General features: G+C 48.0%; 1 protein-coding gene across 5 annotated transcripts in view; it reads left to right on the forward strand.

Moving 5' to 3' along the window:
- ESRRB (estrogen related receptor beta) overlaps positions 1-20,931 on the forward strand; it is a 52,664-nt gene that overhangs the window by 17,554 nt on the left and 14,179 nt on the right. For 2 of the 5 annotated variants that reach the window (XM_024192724.1, XM_024192719.1), the window contains 2 exons: positions 11,898-12,008; positions 12,947-13,108. In XM_024192724.1, the coding sequence (XP_024048492.1) occupies positions 11,898-12,008; positions 12,947-13,108 (273 nt within the window). Of the gene's footprint in view, positions 1-11,897; positions 12,009-12,913; positions 13,109-20,931 lie in introns of all 5 variants that reach the window. The other 3 variants (XM_024192723.1, XM_024192720.1, XM_024192722.1) reach the window with 3 other exon arrangements.

Genomic DNA, 20,931 nt, shown 5'->3' on the forward strand with positions numbered 1-20,931 from the left:
GAGGACTCCCCAATGACTGTGAAACTTGTGTTTCTCTGTGAGATGGGATGTGGTGAGACCAACAAATGCAAAGAAGGTTCTTTTCATAGAGGAAAGAAGAGGCTGGGCCTTCAGGAGCAGAAGAGGGACTCTCATCAACAATAAGAGATTCCCACAAGCCACTTTGACTTGGCAGAAATGGGGTATGATTTATTTTCCTCTCTACAGATTCCATTCTCCCAAGAACTGGAACTTCCATGGTACAGAAATCCCAGGTATTGAGATTCCAGAATGAGCCTTTCCTTTGCTACCTTTTGCTGCTTGTCACACTCGTGCATTTCCAAAGGACATGACAGAAAATATGTTAAAATTCAACAGTGCGTCCAAATTCTTTCTATTGCAGATCTCACAAGCTCTTGGACTCCTATCTGCCTAATCTAATCTCTTTCTTGTGCACTCATCACCAGAGTACCTGAGTACCACCATTGTGGGGCCAGGTAATGAAATAAAATATGAATGGGAAGTAAACAATGACCACAGAATTGACCCAACTATCCTTTCTGTTAACTGTGTACCTTCCCAACACATTTCCAACTGCCATGGGAATGGTCTCAGTCCTAGGACCTTCCAACCTCATACCAACTTGATCTTTTTGCTCTCCAAGCCTCTGCATGTCAGTGTATTTGGGAAGTGGTCACTGTTCACTTCTAGTGATGAGAAGACCTGAGATTCCACAGATAGGGAAATCAAACTCATCTCTCACCCCAAACAACTGTCCCTTGCAACCTGACCACCTTTCTCTGAACCCAGTCTGTGAGCTGTGAAGTCCTGTAGACAATGGCACTTTACTCAGGTTTAGCCTCCATTTTGCTGTTCCCGCCCCAACCAGCTGCATAGAATGGCAGGTGCCCCCCAGTTTTTGTAACAGAAATGAACTCACTTCTCACCCGTGGCCAACCCACATCTCTCATGATGTGAATAGAATATGGTGGTCCTGTAACTAAACAGGAGATGGCAGGCATCAATGATCTCAATCCACTTCCATTAAATAACCCTGGGTTCATCCTGCACAAAGCCCCAGAAAGCTGGATAAACAGTAGAGCTCGCTTTCAGCAGAGTAACCAAATCTGGGGTGTCTCTTTTCTGTTTAAGTTTCAGCATCTCTCAGTAGAGCAAAGTGTTTCCAGAAACCTCCCTCCTCCACCTCCTGCTCCCATCCTTGTTTTCAGACCATGTGTTTCCTAAATGATATTTGATTTCAGTGAAAGCTCAGCTGGAATCCATGTAGTATGCTTGGGCTGTCTCAGTGCTTCCTGGGAAGGATGAGGACTCCTCTGGGAATTCTGGGTAATTGGGTTAGTGGCCAGCTCATGTCAGGAAATTAAAAGGCAGCCCCGATCAGGTTGCTGCTGCATGGGATTTAATGGTTTTGTATTTATAGAGTATTCTGCCTCTAGCCCGTGCCAGAAATATCACTTTTCTAAGCATCCAAATGAAGAAAGAGAATGAAAAACAATTTTTCTTTCTCTAAAATACCCCTGTGCTTAAAAACAGACAAACAAACTCCATGCCCTTTAGAGCAGGAGCCATGGCCAGTAACACTTTGATGTCTGTGTCACCCACACCCTGACTACCTACCATTGAAGGAATTTAGATTTTATATACTGGAGCTACACCATTGGTCCATCTGGTCTGGTATGTCAGCTTCCTGCCATAACAGATCAGACCATTGGCCTAGCTAGTCCAATCTCCTGCCTCTTGGCTTACTTGAACAGATTATTAGGTTACCTGGTCCGGTTTCCCCCACTCTGTGTGGATCATTGAGCTGTCTAGTTTGGTATCTAGTCTGCTGCCATAGTGAACTGGACCACTGCACCAGCAAACCTGGTGTCCTGCTTCCATTAGTGGTATATAGCTCTTGTTTCAGAAAAAGAGCTTCATGTCTGCACCAGGCACTCCGCAAATGGCATTTATTTTAGGGGCCTTTGGAGAGCTTAATAGATCTGACTCCCATTCCCCCCCCCCCCCATCTGCTCTTCCTATATCAGGATTCTATTCAGTACTTCCACAAAATGAACATTGGGAAAGGAGACATCTGACATGCTGGTGAAGGTCCCAGCTCTGCAGAGATGTCCAGACCCATATAGCTACATGTTGTTAGCCAACTAAAACCCTTTTATGCAAGCAAGACTGCGCTCCAAGCAGGGGTGGAATTATGCTAGATACCTGCTCTTCTGAGCCAGTTAAAGGCACTTGGGTAAAATTTTCAAAAGTGCCTACTAGGTCCCATTTTCAAAAGTGACAGACACTTGGCAGCCTAAGGCCCAGATCCTTAAAGGTACTTCGGTGCCTAAGTCCACCATTAGCTGCCACTGACATTTTCAAAGCTGCTGTCAAACCCGTCTGAGTCCCCAGGCACCTAAGTTTCCACCAGTCAACATTTGCCTAAATGCCAAATCCATCCCAGTGGCTAACGAGCTGCTTGGAGCCTTAGCTCAAGCCAAAGCCCCAGTGGCCCCATACCTAGATTCTCAAACTCAGGGGAATGCCTATCTTGCCAGCAGGGTCTGATCCCATGGGCATGTACAGAGCATGCCTAACACCTGTCATCTGCCAGCCACCACATCAGGAGGGCCAGAGGCAGGCCAGGGGCAGCTGGGGGTACAGGCAAATGCAGGGCGAGCACCAGAAAGGGATTGAGTTTGAGCAAGAGAGAGAGAAAGCGAGCGATATTTTCAGCTGGTAGGGTATGGGGTACCTAAGCTGCTGACTTGGTGTAGGTACTTACCTTCAGGAGGGGGGCTTGCAGCTGAGGATCCCAAGAAGCAGGAGGCCTATCAGCCAGGCACACCAGCTCAGCCACTTAGGGGCCTAAACTTCTGTCTTTTCCCCACCCGCTCTCCTTGGCATTCTACTCCTGGCTAGCTTAGGCAGCCCCCCACTCAGGTGGCTGACTTCTGAAAAGCCCTTCCTTAGGCACCTAAATCTCCCCAGGAATTATATGGGGAGCCTGGGCACCTAGCTCAGGGCTGAAAATTCGACCTAGAGGTTAGGCAGTGCAATGCTGAGTGGAGCAATCACTAAGTACTTTAAGGATCCGGGCCAAAGTCACTTTTGAAAATGGGACTTAGGATCCTAAATCATTTGGACCCTGCTGAAAAAATTATCCTTGATCTTTAGTGTCGTTCCTCCCAATGTACCTGAGCTGTGTGCTATTACCTCCTCGCCTGAGGCATGCATTGCTTTCCTCTGTGGTGTTGCCCTGAGGCATGCATTATCTAGCAGAACCACACACTTTATGATTAGCGTTTATAGCACAGTAGCGCACAGAGGTTCCAGCCATGATCAGGGCTCTGTTGTACTAGGTGCTGTGAAAAACCTGGAAAGATTCCCTGACCCGATGTGCTTACAATCGAAGAATGCAGATGCCATACAAAGGGTGGAGGGGAGAGGGTTACAACCAAATACAGATTGTATAGACATGGATATATTCACACACACACACACAAAATATATACAGAGAGAGAGAGAGAGCATGCATAAAGGGCAGCGAGGAATAAGCCAGAGATGTCTGGGTGAGAAGCTGACAACTATACAGCCGAAACTGGCATCAGTGGAGGAGGTGTAAGATGACGCCGCAAGGTGCCTGGTTATACTTGATACTGCATGCCCCAGGGCAATGATGTACAGCAGATTATTTGCTTATGTCATGTACTGCAAGCCTAGGAGGCGACACTGTCATGTGGTGTTGCTTCTAGGCATGTGATATCGAGTGTACCTGTGCACCTTTCCATGTATTGCTGCCCTAAGCGGTGCAGCATTTGGCCTAAACATGCACCACACAGAGTGCTATTATTGACATTTGAACAAAAACATGGAAAGAAAACTATTGTGGGGCACCAACTGCTCTTTCAGCATGATGGGACTGGGCCAAGCTCACCCTCCAAGACCCTTCACTGCTTGCAGTGTCCTGTCATAGTCAGTGCAGTCTAGTCACTTGGTATTACTTTACAAAGGAACCTTTCACTTACCAACCTGCCTCCAACTTGATTTTGGTGGCTGGTGACCAATAAATACAGAGAGCCAAAATGAGCTCTGTTATGCTGGTGCAACCTCCCTGAGTCCAGGCAGCCTTTCCCCAGCACACCTGGGCGGCAGCAGAGAATTCCTACCCAGCTGGCAGGTGACACAACTGACGTATTCACAGGAACAGTGAAATACAACCCACCCTGCAGTGTGGCTGGTACGTGCCCTGATCTGGCCAATGCTATGGCTCTTGGAGCAGATACTTGGCTGGTACCCCTGCACCAGGCACATTCCAGCATGGCTCTTGCCAGTGAAGGCAGGATTTCACCCTACATTAGACTGATAGCATAACAAGAAATGGCAACAGCCTGTATGGAGGTACAGAGGTACAGAGGGGAGATGACAGAAGCCAGGGGCAGAGGTAAACTGCTCAATGAGACAATCATTTAGAGCTCGGACTGTTTGTCGTATTTTTGTTTCATGGGTGGTTGGTGGGGAAAAGATGGTTTGATTTTTTTATTTATTAATTTGTTGCCACGTGATTGTGTGAGGAAGAGGGTGCAAACAGGGGCAGGAGAGGAAGTTTGTTGAATCGAAATATATGTCGAAAATTCCTTTGAGATCTCATTGCATATGCCACTCAGCTAATCAACAGATAAGGTCAGAGGCTGGTTTGTGGTCTGGGAGACGCAAACCTGCTCAGGGAGGGGTGCAAAGACGGCCCTAGACCACCCCAGTCTTTGCTGATTTGCAACAACCAGGTGTCCCTCCGCAGTCTGAAAGCTGCTCTAGGCTATGCTATCTGCCTTTGGCCCCGAAGAGGCCATGCCAGCAGGGAATCATTGATGGGAAGGGCTGTACCAGCCATACACTAGGAAGATCCTCCAGGGACTGGGTAAGGCAGCTGTGCAAAGTTGCCCTAATACAGCTAAGAAGCTAGCCATAGTGTGTATCAATGTCTAGAACTTTTTTCCAAGGTGCCTTCTACACCTGGAACCTTAGAATCATAGAGGACAGAGCTAGCAGAGCCTTGTTAGATCCCATCCCATCCACCTCCCCATGGGCCAATGAAGGGTTTTTCTTGGCAGCACATGTTTTTACTGTTGTGTCAAGTCTAATTATAATATCCTTCTTCGCCATTTTCCTACTGTCAGCGCTCTGCACCTCGACACATCCCAGTCACTTTCCCCTGTGGTTAAAGGCAAAACACAGCAAATGGTAGAAGAAAAATCACAGCATTACACCTTGGGAACAATGCTTCCCCGAGAGCTCTTCCCCTTCCCTTCAGCTTACCACTGCCAGACTACATTCCCTGCAGCCTCCATTGTCTGGGATCATTTGTTTCTGGCGATCTGTCTAATTTAGACTGCAAGCTGCTCGGGACAGGGACCTCTCCCTTATCTTCCTGCAGAGTGTAGCACACAGCTATGGCATTGTACGAATACCAGTGGTAGTGGTGCACTGGAGTAGAAGCTGTACCTGATTCCAGTTAGCCTGTGAAAGCAGGTTCTGGCCTCTGTGTCCAGGGAACAGCCATGCTGGTGGTGTGAACACTACGGCATCACTCCCTGGCCTATGCATTCCTCTTAGTGCTCCATTTAATTATGTTCTTTTCAGTCTGGGTACCAATCATCCCATCAGAGCCACTTGGCAAAACTCTGCTGTGAGCCCTTCGGGCTGGGATAGATCCCTCTGTTACTATCTGTTCAGGAGCATGTGATAGGACTCTATAGAAAGTGATGTGAGGCTAGTAATTCGACGTGACAGCTGATATTGGGCCTAGGCTGCATTTCCCACTGGCCAGGGCTCAGCTTCACAGAGCTTTTAAGAGTATTTTTAGTCCTCAGAATATAAAAGAGAAACTAAACCTGATTTCCTGTGCTGCTGCCTCTGCACACTCGGCTATTTTTACTTCCGACAGACTAGGCGTGGGTCCAGCTTTTAAAAAAACGCTGGAATTATTTTACTTCCATTAAGAAAAAAACCCCAAAGTCTGATGTTATCAAGTCAGCGAGGGGACATCTGATCCCGAACTCGTCAGGCAGATGTCTCTCTGAGGGGGCACAGCAGAGAATTACAGGGAGCTTGAACAGATCAGCAGATTGGCTCTTGCACTGCAGAGGCTTGGCACTGGCACAGACCCCTTCAAATGAGCTCCTGGAACACGAGTGGCACCAACAGGACGGTTAGAAAACTGACAGCCCTAACCAGGGCAGAATGATGGGTTGAAAAGGACCAGGCAAACACACAAGTCCAGGTCCTCCACCTTCCTTCGTCCTGGGACCCCCTTTGGAATAGGGCAGGCAGGGGAACTAATAACATACACCTCAAATCAAAGAGAGCCAGACAAACATGGCAGACACTGGTCAGAAGGGAGTCTCGTATACGTGTCAGGGCTAACACAGATGTTCCGCTCAGAGGTGACAGGACTGGAATGTGTACTCCCTTTGTTACAGCACAAGTAGATCTGTGGGATTGTTTACATTTTCAGCACCGAAAGTGTCCATGTCAGAAGGAGTCCCTGCCCTAAAACTGGAATAGAAAAAGCTGGCTTTCCCATGCCAATGTGCCTCACGCCTGATGTGAAGGGACTCCCTCTAGGTGTGAGGAAGGAATTCGGTCTCTGTCTGTGCCTCTCTGCTGAAGCTGCCAATGTGGGGGCCAGTGAGTGCCAGGTAGTGGTGGTGATTTTGTGACCTGTCCTGCTGGGAACTGGACTGTGGTGGCCCATGTATGAAATGAGTTGGAAAGGCATATAGGAGCTGGAGGGTAACAAGTTTCCATTGCTCCCATCCTGGGATGGGTTGAAGGCAGCAAATCATGCATAGGTGTGTCCACTAAAGGCTTGGCTGCCTCCCACAAAGTATTTTCATACCATGTGTCACAACCTGTAATTCAACCTCAAAGGAGTTAAGCAGAGTATTTAACCATGTGATTTCGGATTGACATCCATCTGTATGTTTCCAGGCCCTGCACAGCCTGGTGTCCTGGCTCGTGTGTGCCTCTCATCTCATCTCTGTTTGCTCCCTTTACCTGCCTTGTTCTACTCACGCCTCACAATTTGTCTCCTTCTCCCATTCTTATCTCATCTGCCTTCTCCCGTGCTGCTCTGGGCCTCGCACTGCCTCTCTAGCCGCACTCATCCTGCTTTGGACTTGATACCACCTCTCTGTGCTGCTCCGGGTCTGGCACTGCTTCTCTCACCCCACCCACCACACTTCCACTCTTTTTCCACATCTCTCTTGGAAACCCATTTTAACGCCCTTCTTCGTCCCACCCCGCTTCCTTGTAAGAGGCAATAACAAAATCAGACAACAAACAAACCAAACAGAAAAGTAACAAAACCCAGGGAAGTGAAAAGTGCAAGAGAAAAGTAAGTGTGCTTGTTATCAGCTGAGCTCCCTTTCTGTGTCTGTATGGGACTGTTTAGACTGTAAGCTCTTCGGGGCAGAGTACTTCTCTTGTTACTTACCTCTCAAGTATCTTGCACGCTATACCCAAGATCAATAATAAGACACGTAACAAATGGATTGAAATGCATTTAGTTGCTTGTCACACCTACAAATGGCTCGGATTAGCAACTGGAAAATGGATGAGATGTTTCTCATGTGGGTCAGTCCACGCACTGTCTCTTTAAGGCTAATACTGCTGCTGCTGAGGCAGAACAATGGTTGTGACCTTATTTAAAGCATTTGCCTCAAGGAGTGTCACACTGGATGGGGAACAGGAGGAAAATACAGTCTCGTTCAAAATTAACAAGCCAAAGTCCTTGGAGGAACAGGTCTGTATCCACTCAGCCAGGGAAGGAGGGATGGAGAGTAAATCTCCTTGTCTCTCTCTCTTATCTCTTTTAATGCACTTAAGTCCTTTGTGTCCCTATAATCTGATTGAGGATCCCTAATACCTCTGCAACCTGTGCAGCCATTCCACCAGCCAAATGCTGAGGACGATGCGCCTGTCTGCATGTCTCCTTGGTAAAAGTAAAATGACTCCCTCCCCGGGTTTTTTTTCCTTTTGCTTCATCAAAATGTGCAGAGAGTGCACTCTGGGGAATTGCAGATTGGTTCCCAGCTTCCTCCACTAAGCGGATAGGTGATTCCACCCTCTAATATCATATCTGCCCATCAGCACATAGAAGAAACAGGAGCTGTGAGCCTCTAGTGAGGGGGAATGGGAAGCTGTGGTTCATTCATAAAGCCCTGCTTGGGCCAGGCAACTCAGTCATATTTGTGATGTTTTTCACTTTCACAGCCTTTTCCCCATTCTGCTGCTGACTCAACACTTCCCGGGGAGGCATATTTTCTCACTGACTGACTTGAGGCGCTGCTCATTCAGTGCAGCATGTGGTGGAGGCCTCATGGGGTTTCTGTCTTTTGAAATCCGAACACATTTATCTCAATGGAGAAGTCACAGGATAGAAGCCAGTCTTGGGGTCTCCTGGCTAATACAGGACTCCGGGTTTGTACTCACACAGGTCTACCATTCTTCCTGGGTCTCCCTAGGCTCCAAATTCTGCTGCTTTCTTTTTCTCTTCTCTCCCTGGAACTTGATGGGATGTCAGAGGAGGAGCCGTCCAGCCAGGCTCCCCGGTGCTGAGAAGGGAAATAAGAAACACGGGGTAAAATTTTCCAAGGTGCCCCTGTTATGTGAGAGCCAGGGCCCATTGACTTTCAGTGAGTTCAGTGGGTCTCTTCATTGGATCAGTGACCAGCTTAGATAGGGTGACCAGACAGCAAGTGTGAAAAATCGGGATGGGGGTGGGGGGTAATAGGAGCCTATATAAGAAAAAGCCCCAAATATCGGGACTGTCCCTATAAAATTGGGACATCTGGTCACCGTAAGCTTAGAAAATGTCCCAGTTGCAGCAAACTCACTCAGTATGCTCTGACTCCACACATTTCACTTCCTGGGCTTTCTTCTGACATATCTGTCTGTCTAGCCATCTAGCCTCCCTCCCCCTCCTCAGCACTGGTACCTGAGCCCGTGAATACCCTGACTTTACTCACAGGAAAAGATACTATCTGAACTCATTGGAGCTGATTGGCTCCTGCCTTGCACTTTGGGTAAGATTCTCCAGTCCACTAAGGCCTCTTTGTGCCAAATAAGTTTGCACCATGTAAGCGACACAGAGTGGCCTTAAAAGAGAGTAACATCAGTGAACTCTCTGCTGGTTGAAAGCTCTGCCAATCCCACATCAGTCAGCTCCAACATTCCGTGCACAAGGAGGGAAGAGGTGTATCAGGGCATTCGTGGGGAGTGATGTGGGCAGGAGGGGTGTGGTGGAGCAGAGATGTACCATATCTGTGCATCTACAGGCTTTGGCCCTTACATCAGTAGTGGAAGTTAGAGTATGCCCTGTGCGGTTCTAACTTCTGCTGGGGCCAGGTGGCTGAAGATCAGCCTTTTACCCTGCTCTATGCAGCCACCATTCCCCGCTATATCCAGGCACAGCTCAGACATCATCAGGGCCCTTGTGTCATCATTTGCACCAGTGCAAAGTGGGTATAAAACGCTGCCAACTCAGAGTGATCGCGTGGGACACGTACTTTGCGCTTTCTGCACTAACGTAAATGACAATATAAAGGGGAAGGCAGCGGAGAGTGAGGCCTAACATCTCAATTCAAATTACTAGTTCCGGTGCCCAGACTGATGGCTTAAACTATAGTTTTAGGGCTTGATTCTCCACTGTGCTGGACCTGGTGCAGAGAGGGGCTGACCTGGAGCTGATCTCATCCTGATTCTTAGCAACCCAGCCTCACCTGCAGGGGGGCAGCTTTAACTTATACCGCTAGGGCAAGGTCCCATGTCAGTGGAGAACCAAGTGTAGCATAGCCTAACTCAGCCATGTTCCCTCTTCTCCCTGACATCCGCCTCTCATGCGCTTCCCCTCTCTTTCCTGCATGCTGGGCTATGCAAGGGCCACTCACAATAGCAATTCCTTTGCTCTGGGGATTTTAAGGACTGGTCGTTTCTGCTTCTCTCCACATGGGAGTAGGACTCTGAAAGGGAGCAAGGCTAGACAGGGAGAAGGTGGGTCTATGGCTCCTCCAACTACAGTGCTGGCTCCTGGAGTGGGGATGGCACACCAGGGGAATCAATCTGTTCCATCATATTGGATGGCACTGATTGCATTTAGCTATCTACGCACGCCCATGTTCATGTGCAAGAAGCAGCACTGGAGAGCTGTGCTTCATGAAGAGGAAGCTCCTTGTGGCAGCCCCAAGGGCCTTAATATGCATACAAACACCAGCACCAATAGCAATACCATGCAGCACTAACAGCACCATTGTCAACAGAACCCTCGCCAACAACTATGCTCCTATATCAGTACCACAGGTGTCACTGTGCGGCAGTGTTGCTCTCCATCACTCACTACTTCGGCCTGTAGCTTAAAAACTACACCATAGCCCTCACCTGGGCCCTAACGTTGGGCTTTGCCAATGACCATTGGTAGCCCTATACGTGTTGCTGTAGGATAATTTTATTGGAGTTTGCTGGTGTCGGTGTATTTGTACTGTTAATTGTATTGGTACTGATGCATACAGACATCCATAGTAAGTGATGGTATGGTTAGCTGCAGGGTATTGGTTAGGGGTATCATTGCTTCTGGTACTGATTTCATATAGTTCCTCCAGTGTTAGTGTAACGGTATTGATTAGTGAACAAAGTGCTGGTCTGAAATGTATAATTTACTTGTCAGATTATGTCTCTTTCTGCTGTAAAATATCTGTGAGCAGACTGCAGTTTCCTCAAAAGTATGTGTTGAGAAAGTGATAGATGAATAAATTTTGAACATTTTTATTTTTTACTGTATGGATTGATCACCAAATATTATTTGCCTATTATGATTGGTCAGATAAATCACAGGGTGTTGTTTCTGTACTCTGGATGAAATCAGCACACTGATATTACAGGTGTGAATACTTGCATTTGCAAATTTTAAATTCAAATTCCATGTATACTCACAATTGACTTTCAATGGCTGTTTGTCAATGTAAAATTCAATTCCCCCAATTTCATAGAAATTGAACCCAAAGGACCAAGGATCCAACAAGAAAGGAATTTATTTAATAATTTGGACAACTATTCATGGTCTTATTTTTCCACTATTCGCTCAAGTCTAGTACTGATGTAGAAGTTCAGCTGCTGTTCTTGTATTGATGCTTGATCCTGCTGTTGCTGTTTGTATAGGTATAGTGATTTCGGTGTTGTATTTGATGCTTTGTTTGCTGTTTAACTCATTGTATTTGAGGCGTTGTTGCTACAAATCTTCGCTGTCTCTCTAGTTCAGTTTTATCATTGCCTTACTGTGGTAGAGGTTGCAACGACTTGTTTCTGTTTATATTTAGCTCTACTTTCATTATGGGTTGCCTTGCTTGACAGATCTTGGTTCTATTCATATTTCATAATCTATTTGTTATGGGCAGCTTTCCTCAAATATAGACAGTGAAAGGTCACAGAACATTTAACTTTTCATTTTTAAGAACAATCTAAAGGGTTTTTTTCCATAAGCACAGGTTCAATTGACATTTCTGAGACTTCCTTTTTAAAAACATGATCATCCAGAGGGCACTGAAATCTGAAGCCCTCAATTTATCTGCCAAACAGACAATGATTCAAGAGTTGAGGTGGGCTGGGTTTTGTCTTCATTAATGTTTACAGAAGAGGTAACTATCCCAGTGATGTTGTCAGAGCAGGAAGCTGCCCAGCTGGCATTGTTGGGACAGCTGTGCTGGATTCAGTGGACAGGCCAGGTGGCCTGGTCAGGGAAGTTCTGCTGGGTAAGGACGAATATCCAGGCCTCTTCTCTTACAAAGCTGTAGCAGTGAAATTCCAGGATTCACTATGATACTGCTAGAGGACCACGAGTTTCTTTCCTCTCTTACCTGCAGGGGTTCGTCTTGATCGAGTCCGCGGAGGACGCCAGAAGTACAAGAGAAGACTGGACTCTGAGAGCAGTACTTATCTGAGCTTACAGATCCCTCCTCCAGCCAAAAAGCCATGTATGTACAAGCTTCCTATTGTGTTCCTTAAGGCCAGCACACCTTCTTTTTCTATTGGTGCCATGGATGCACAAATAATGTTGTGTGGTGGTTGTCCCCTTCTGTTTCCATTACAAACCACCATTGTCAGATATTCATTTTTTCCAATAAGTGTGTGGGTGGAAGAGTGTCATCTGAGGCTGTGGCCCATTGATGATGGGATTCTATGGATCATCAGTCAGAGTTTTCTCAGAGAGAGAGACTAAGTGTATAACTTCAGTGATGTTCTGGTCTTCCCTGCACCCAAGATCCACTAAATCAGCCCCACACCCTGATCTCGCTCTACCGTGTCACCAAGTTGTTTTCTGAACTTCTCAAAATCCCATCAGTTGTTTGTCTATCACATTTATCTTAGGCTTCTTTCACCCTGTCATATCCCTATGGGATCTACCTGGTATAACTGAGCCTGTCTTACAATGGGCTCCTGCTTTTGTCAGACTTCTACAGGTGTTGGCTCAGTACTGAAGAATCACAGATTCTAGTTTCCAACCTCTACACTAGTGGTTTTCAAACTGGGGTACACATACCCATAGGGGTACCCAGGCTCTCATCGGGGGTACATGAGAAAAGTCCTGTAATGGCGGACAACGCATTTTAGTTAGGAAGACTTGGCAATCTAATCGTAGGTCTATTATTACCCTATCTCAGATGGGGGTACCTTGTAGACTATGTTATTTGGAAAGGGATATGCAGCCGAAGAAGTTTGAAAACTCTACACTAACTACAGTGCAGTCTCCCTCCTGCTGTGAGCAAAACACATTTCTGAGATCCCAAATTGCAGGTCGTATGGTACGAGAACTCCTATCAGTTGTTTATCCTGCTAAGTGTTGTCTGAAAGCTGCTACATACACACCATCTCCTGAAAGGTACAGTAGTAACTTCTCCTTTGACATTTGCAGTGACTAAGATCGTCTCCCACTTGCTGGTGGCAGAGCCAGAGAAGATTTATGCCATGCCTGACCCCACCATGCCGGAGAGTGACATCAAAGCGCTGACAACCCTCTGTGACTTAGCAGACAGGGAACTGGTGGTGATCATTGGATGGGCAAAGCACATCCCAGGTAACAAAGGGGAAATTAGGGGAGGGGGCGTTAGTGTGAAAGACATGGGGAGGTGATGATTTACCTCTGTGAGCATCACTTTATCTGGGTACTCTGATGGGTTGAATCTACTTCAAGAGAAAGCTGCTCACGGTGAAGCCCTCATTAGCATTGAGTTCCAATACAGTATATGATTAATTTGTGTAAATTAATTATCATATACACATAATGTCCTGGGATTATGTGGTAGCCTTAGAGATGATATTGTACAGCAGTCAGTAGTGACTGTGACTGGGTGGTACAGCAATAACCCCTGGTGACTAGCCTTTGGGATTAGGTGGTACAGTAGTAGGCTTCGGTGATTTTGCATGACATGTTGCATTGGCTCAAGACAGTCTGAATCCATCTTGTAAATAACCATGGCAACTAGACATTGTATCCAATGGAAATGTAGGTTGTCATATTCCTCTATTGCCACTAGTGAGCAGGATCTGTGCTGCCGCACCACCACAGAATAGGGAGCTCACTGCCCATCTGAAGGGGAAGCTTTCCTAGCCATAAGGAGCAAAGCCACAGAGCAAGGCCCACTCATGCAGGAGACTGATTAAGGTACTGCTTTGGAGCTCCTGTTTCCTGTGTTGATGGAGGCTGGGAACACTTTGACTGTGATGTGATCAACCTCAAAGGGGAAGCTCACTGGAGCATGCACAGGACTTCCATACTGTTTGTTCAGCACAGCAGCAGCAGTCCATGTAGAATATCAGCACTGTAGTAACAGGTCCAGGACTCAAGGAGTGGCCATCTCCCTCATTCAGATATTGGGGGCTCCCATATGATTCCTGCTGTTGGATGAGTTGCATTCTGAGTCCACGGCTTGACCTTATGTCAAGCTCCATAACGTAAATTATCAAGGGGAGATGCCTAGGCATCTTGGACAGAAGTTCTGATTGCACAGCAAAAGTGCAGGGGCTAGTGGGGAGGGATTTCAGAAAGTGTCCCCAGGGCTCACTTTGCTGCATTGCAGAAGACTGCTTCAGATAGACATGCAGCATGAATAATCTGATACAGCAGTCTCATCCCCTCTCCCTTCTTTCCCTCCAGCCCAGAGGAACATTTTGTACTCAACTACTGGACCTAATCTGCCAAACCTTGCACACGTTACTCCAGCTTCAGCACAGGTTCACACTCTCCCATCCCGCTTCTTGATTCATCAGTTCCTTGCTTCAGCCATGCAGCATGTTTCCATGAAACATTTTTGACCCCGTCTGATCATTTGGGAGTATCTGCCATAGTTCAGTTGTCCTAGCCTAGCGGACGTTTGGCTCACGCAATGACTAATTTCTGCAGCTTGTCCTTGTTCTCTTTTTGGCTGCTGTTCCTCTTTGTTCTGAGTGACTGTTTCCCTGTAAAATTTGTCATCATTGGATTCTAAGGTTGGAGGCTTCCCTTGAGAAGATTTCCTGGGTTGGAGGCTTCCCTTGAGAAGATTTCCTGGGTTGCTTGAAGTGAGGACTCTTGGGTACCTTGGCCTAGATCCACAAAGGGATTTAGGCACCTAAAGTGCAGATTTAGATAACACTGTGATCCACAAAACCCCCACTCAGCTGTCACCCAACCCTATATGCGCCTAAACTCACTGGGCACCTACGTTTCCACTGTAAAAGTTCCATAGGCCTCTAAGTTTCTGCCTCTGGGCATGTGCATCAGGCAGAGGTCCAGATGCCCCTCTCATGCCTAAGCCCCAGCAAAATCCTCAAACCAGGGGAAGACAGGCCTGTCTTCCCCCAGGGCCCAATCCAGTAGGTTTACTCAGAGCATGACAAACACCACAAGGGGGCCTCCCTTACATCCAGTGGTTAGGGTACTCACCTGGGATGTGGGAGACCCCAGTTCAGTTCCCCCACTGTCCAATGAGAAGGGCTTTGAACAGGGGTTTCCCCACCTCTCAGGTGAATGCCCAAACCACTGGGCTACAGGATATTCTGATGTGAGTCTCTCTTGTCAAAGTTGTTCTACTTTCATTAAAAAAATATATTAATTGGCCCTAGAGCAGGGATCTCAAACTCAAATCACCACGAGGGCCACATGAGGACTAGTACATTGGCCCAAGGGCCGCATCACTGACCCCTTTTCATACAAAGATACAAAGGCCCTCCCCCTGCCCCCACTCCACCTCTCCCAAAAAGCCTCTTCCCACCCCAGCCCCACCCCCATTCCAACCCCTTCCCCAAATCCCTGCCCCAGCCCCACCTCTTCTCCGCCTCTTCCCCTGAGCTGTTTGGCGGCGGGAAGCACTGGGAGGATAGGTGGAGGAGTGGGGATGCAGCGCACTCGGGGGGGGAGAGGCAGGGGGGAGGGGCTGGGGGAGAGGGGAGCTATGGCGGGCTACAGGAAATAACTCGTGTTTGAGACCCCTGCCCTAGAGCGTGAGGAACACTCTCTAGTCCAATGGCTAGGGTACTTGCCTGAGAGAGGGGCAACCCCTGTACCAATCCCTTCTACCCATCAGGCAGAGAGGAGGGAATTAAACAGGGATCTCCCATGTCCCGGGTGAGTACCCAAACCACCGGGCTAAAGGTTGTAAGAAAGGCCACCACCGTCACCTCCTCCTCACAAGAAATGGCTGAGGCGCCTACACCACCTGACTCCAGGCAGCGGGTCCTGGCTGTGGATTGCAAGCAGAAATAGGTGCCTGCAGCCTGGACTCAGATGCCTATCTCCATGACCAGGATGGGTGGTGGGGATTAGGACACACCCCTCTTGCTGGCATCACCCACTGACTACTTTACCTAGCTCTCTGCCTAGCAGGCAGCAGGCTTTTATGGATCCCATTCTTAGGCACCTACCTCTCCCCATTCATTGTATAGGAAGCCTAGGGGCCTAACTCAGGCTTTGTGGCTCCCATTGTTGTTCCAGTGATTTGCTAGGCGCCTACGAGTTAGGTGTTTCACGGAGCCACACGCCTGACTGTAGAGTTTGGAGAAATCGGTCTTTCTGCGGGCAGTGTTTCTGAGCGGAGGTTAATGCCAGGGGTGCCCTTCTTAGAGGAGATCTGCAGTATCAGGGATTACACCACTCGTTAGCTGTGGAATCTACCTGGGGCTGATTCAGCACAAACAAGGCTATGTTGCTGATTGAGGAATCTCAGCCTGGATTGCTCCATTAACCCAGCAGCAGGGTTAACTCCATTAACAGAAAGGGCATTAACACAATGCAGCTACGGGTATGGCTACACAGCCGAAAAAAACCTACAAGAGTGAGTCTCAGAGCTCAGGTGAACTGATTCAGGCTCATGCTACAGGGCTAAAAATAACAGTGTAGATGTTCCTGCTCAGGTGGGGCCCGGGCTCCAGCCCCAGCACAAATGTCTACACTGCTATATTTAGCCCCGGAGTGCAAGCCCAAGTCAGTTGACCCAGCCCTGAGAGTCCTTGCCATGGTTTGTTTTTTTGCTGGATACACATACCCAAACACAGGTACTCACAGGTTACTCTCAGTGTGGCTATTAGTTCCCAAACACCTAGGTGTTGCAGCCTGGGGATGCCCTACCGTAGCTCAGGGATCACTTGCTTACACCTGTAATGAACAGCTGCTCCCCCCTGAATTTCATTTTGGAACCAATGCACTTCCCATCTTGGTGCTGCTGCTGTTCTCCTAGAACGGGGAGGTATGCGCAAGGTGACTGTTACTCTGTAAAAGGGGCTGTTTTTTCTTCCAGAAGGACAGGGTCCTCCTGCAACCACCTCTATTTTCTCTCTATTTCCCTTTCCTGCGAAAAACCCCCAGTGTGGCAACCCAATCAACACAGCTCCTGGGTCAGTCAGAGGGGTCAGTCCAGCTCAATGGTAATAAACTAATCATATTGCTTTTAGAGCGAAGTGCTCTGGGTGCTTTATACGAGAGATTTTAATTCATGTAAAATAGGATACAACCTTTTTATTTTATTTTAACACAGGGAAGGGGACTGACTCAAATGGGCATGTCAATGCAGTCTGTTCCTTTGAGTCTGCACGCCCCAGACACCAAGGAGCTCACACACCAGGGCGATCACACGCTCCGGTTCCCACACAACTGAGCTCGTAGACATGTGAGGCTTGATTCCCAAGGGGCACTTAGGGCTGAGCATTTGCAGTGCCTAACCATTAGGCACCCTGCCACCCAGTAGAATTCACAGCCCCAAGTGAGGCACCCAGGCCTGGGGAGAGTTCGGAGCTAAAAAGGGGATTCACAGAAGCCAGTATGCTGAGGGGGGAGCTGCCTAAGCTAGCCCCTCAGAGGGAGTTAGCTCAAGTCAAGGCTGGCCAGAGATGCCTTCCGCCACTTGGGATTCTCTTATTGAAGCTGTCCCACTTTGTATAAAATACTTAAATCGCCCTTGGCCAAGGGGATTTTTCCTGCAACAGCCCAGCAGACTCCTTCTTACAAACAGCTTGTTTATGATGTTAAACTTATCTCCCATTGGCAAATCCAGGCAACAGCATTCTGGCACGTGGCTCACACATTAGGAGCGCATTATACCAGAGGGTCCTGAAGGAATATTTTTCGTAACATCATTCAGTAGTTTTGAATTGTCCACAAGATTGTCTTAGTGGGGCACTGTGGTTCCTTCGAAATAATAGAGTTCCCATCAAGTACAGGGATATACATTGGCAGGTATTTCACCAGAAACTGTATGTCAGAGGTAACTCACAGGGGAAGCACATAATAGATAAAGGCTTCCCCTGGGACAGAGGAGACTGTGGGTTCCCATGCAGTGCAGACGTTCCTGCTTGGGCTGGAGCCCAGGCTCTGAGACCCATCCCCCCACGCTCCAGCCTGAGTGGGAACACCTACACTGCTACTTTTAGCCTCATAGTGCAAACCCCATGAGACTTGCTGCCCCAGGGCTTTTTCTGCAGTTCAGATACACCCCATGGCACACTTCCTACTATTCTGCTCCTTTAATGGCCACACTTGGGATCTTTTGGCCTTAAACAGAGAGTTCCACTGTTGCATGGCCAGACTTATGGCCAATTGGCTTTTGAACCTTTTCAAACACCAGCGGATTTGGTATCTACCTCGATAAGGAAGGACAGCCATTTGCTGTGTATTTTCTTTGAGCCTCTGGCCGTTGTTACTGCAGTAATTTTATACTACCTCTGGCAGAGCTGCAGTTCAGCCTGCTTTCAGGCACAGAATGACTTACCTGAAACTCCAGTTCACACTATGTTTGCAGTCATTCAGTTGCTCGCAATGGCTAAGAAAAAAATACAGATGAGTTTGGCAAAATGGCAATCTGATGATGGCCTGTGACATCAAATTGACCTCTTAGTTCTCAGACCAAAAAGTCTGGGATGGGGAGGGGTTGGTGGTTTTCTTTTCATAGCTGTGATCTGTCCCAGTTGTGACTGTGCTTTTTGTTTTGGAGTTTATTCCATAGACAGGGCCGGCTCTGGCTTTTTTGCCGCCCCAGGCAAAAAAGCCTCCGGCGGCCCTCCCCCCCAGCGCGGCAGGGGAGGGCGCGGGGGGGGAGGGCGGCTGGAGCCCTGGGAGGAGGGCGGAGTGCCCGGCTGGGGCTCCGCTCTCCCCGGCGGCCAGAGCACCGGGGGGAGGGCGGAGTGCCCAGCCGGGGCTCTGCTCTCCCCGGTGGCCGGAGCCGGAGCGCTGCACCGCCCCCCTCCAGGTGCCGCCCCAAGCACAAGCCTGGTGGGCTGGTGCCTGGAGCCGGCCCTGTCCATAGAGGGTTAGAGTCTGAGACTGACTCCGTGGGTGGGCACTCACGTGGAAGAGTTCAAATCCCTGCTCCAGTGACTACTTAGGTTGTCATTGCCCTCAGGACTTGGGCAGCTGGGGGCATGTGCACGACCCTGGCAGAAATTTAGATGCCATGGGGACCTTATCAGTAGAAACTTAGGTGCCTACAGTGTTAAGGAGCTGCTGGGAATAGGGATTTTTGAGGCTCTAAATGTTGGACTTAAAGGCTATGTCTACACTATGCAGCTTTTAGCGACATGGCTGCCGACAAAAAACTTCCACCCCAACGAGCGGCGTTAGTGTTGTCGGCAAGAGAGCACTCCTGCCAACAAAGCGCTGTTCACACCAGTGCTTGTCGTCGACAAAACTTTTGGCTTTCAGGGAGGTGTGTGTTTTTTAACATCTCTGAACAACAAAAGTTTTGTCTTTCACTTGCCAGTGTATCCAAAGCCTTTGGCACCTAAAGTGGCAGTGAGGCGCCTAAGCCCCCCTTTTCAGAGTAGCAGCCGGGTTAGTCTGTATCCGCAAAAAGACCAGGAGTACTTGTGGCACCTTAGAGACTAACACATTTATTTGAGCATAAGCTTTCGTGGGCTACAGCCCACTTCATCGGATGCATTTTTGCGAATACAGACTATTTTGAGCTTATGCTCAAAATAAATGTGTTAGTCTCTAAGGTGCCACAAGTACTCCTGTTCTTTAAGCCCCGCTTGTGAATCTAGCCCCTGGATCTCAGACACTAAGAACAAGGCGAAAGGACTAAAGATCACATCTGTCAGTCTTGTGTTAAATTAGAATGCTGTTTTTCAAACCAAGGCACAGGAATGGGCCCAGCATTTCAGATACCAGGTCCCAGAGCAAACTCTTGTTCTTTAATGTCAGCAAAATGAAACAGATTAAGCTTAAAGCCACTCTCCTGCAATCAGGAACATGAAAACATGATTTAAAAGTGTTCAGCAAACATTATTAGCTCAATGTCCTCCCCAGCCAGCTTGGAGTCCTTCCCCTTTGGATGAGACTCTCCTTCTCCTCCTCCTACCCAGCCCCTCTGTTAATCACCTTTGTATTTCATCTACCTTTTACACATGCTTTTCTGCGGGAAGAGGAGACTTCTCTTGAGGGACAACAACAGAGGCTGTCCCAAGGTAGCCGTTGTGCTGTTCTCACTAGGAAGCTGATAGCACCAGCACAGAATGAAATATGGCAAGTGGAATGACAGCAGCTGTGTCTGGAGTGGCCTCAGATCCTATAATTACAGCTCCCTTTATTACCTCTGCTAATGGCCCTCCAGGATGACAGAAATGATAATAAATTAACAGATTATGAACTCCACTTGCCACAAATTATGTGTGTGGGTTTAAAAAAAAAAATTCTGGGAGCTCACCCTGCCAAATCACTGAAATAAAAAAAACAAATGTCACTACATCAGCTAGGGCAAATCAAGTAACTTTCCACAGGGGATGTGGCAACCTGCAGCTGGAAGTTAGAGCAGCCCTAAATAGTGCTCTAATTTGCACCAGGGATTGGAACAGCCTCTAGCTGGCTGCACGCTGGTGGGGATTACAAAGGTGACATAAAACAGTTTCTTTGCCCTGTGTTGAGCAAAGCTCAGCCAGACCTGAGGATCTAACCCCGTATCTCTATTTTTGCATTCAGTGGGGTTTTGTCTATGCACTGTTTCTTATCATACCTGCCTCCCTAGTCTTGTTCCTTCATTGGAATTGAAGGCAACTGGTGAATTTGCTGTGCATATAGATTAGGTCTTTATGGCCAATAACTCTCCCAATTTTAGTCCAACTGGCAGAGATTCTGGAGAATGGACAAGAATAGGGGAGATGGCTGAAGCTGGGTGTAGAGTCCCTGCCAATGCCAACTGACCCATAACCTCACACTGTTACTAACTAGCTCCAGTAGAACAGGAAGCTTCCTTCTTCCTGGGGACAGACTCACTCACTGCTTCCAGTTCTTACCACAGATCTCTACCTAAACTCCTTGGGCCACGTTCTGATCTCAGTGACACCAGCGTAAATCCAGAGTTCACTTTGGCTGGGGTCCATGGAGTTACTTCATTTATACCAGTGTGAGATCAGAATCTGGCTCTTTAAATCACA

Source organism: Terrapene carolina, unplaced genomic scaffold (genome assembly GCF_002925995.2).
Source record: "Terrapene carolina triunguis isolate 2854851 unplaced genomic scaffold, T_m_triunguis-2.0 Scaffold96, whole genome shotgun sequence".
Lineage (NCBI taxonomy): Eukaryota > Metazoa > Chordata > Testudines > Emydidae > Terrapene > Terrapene triunguis.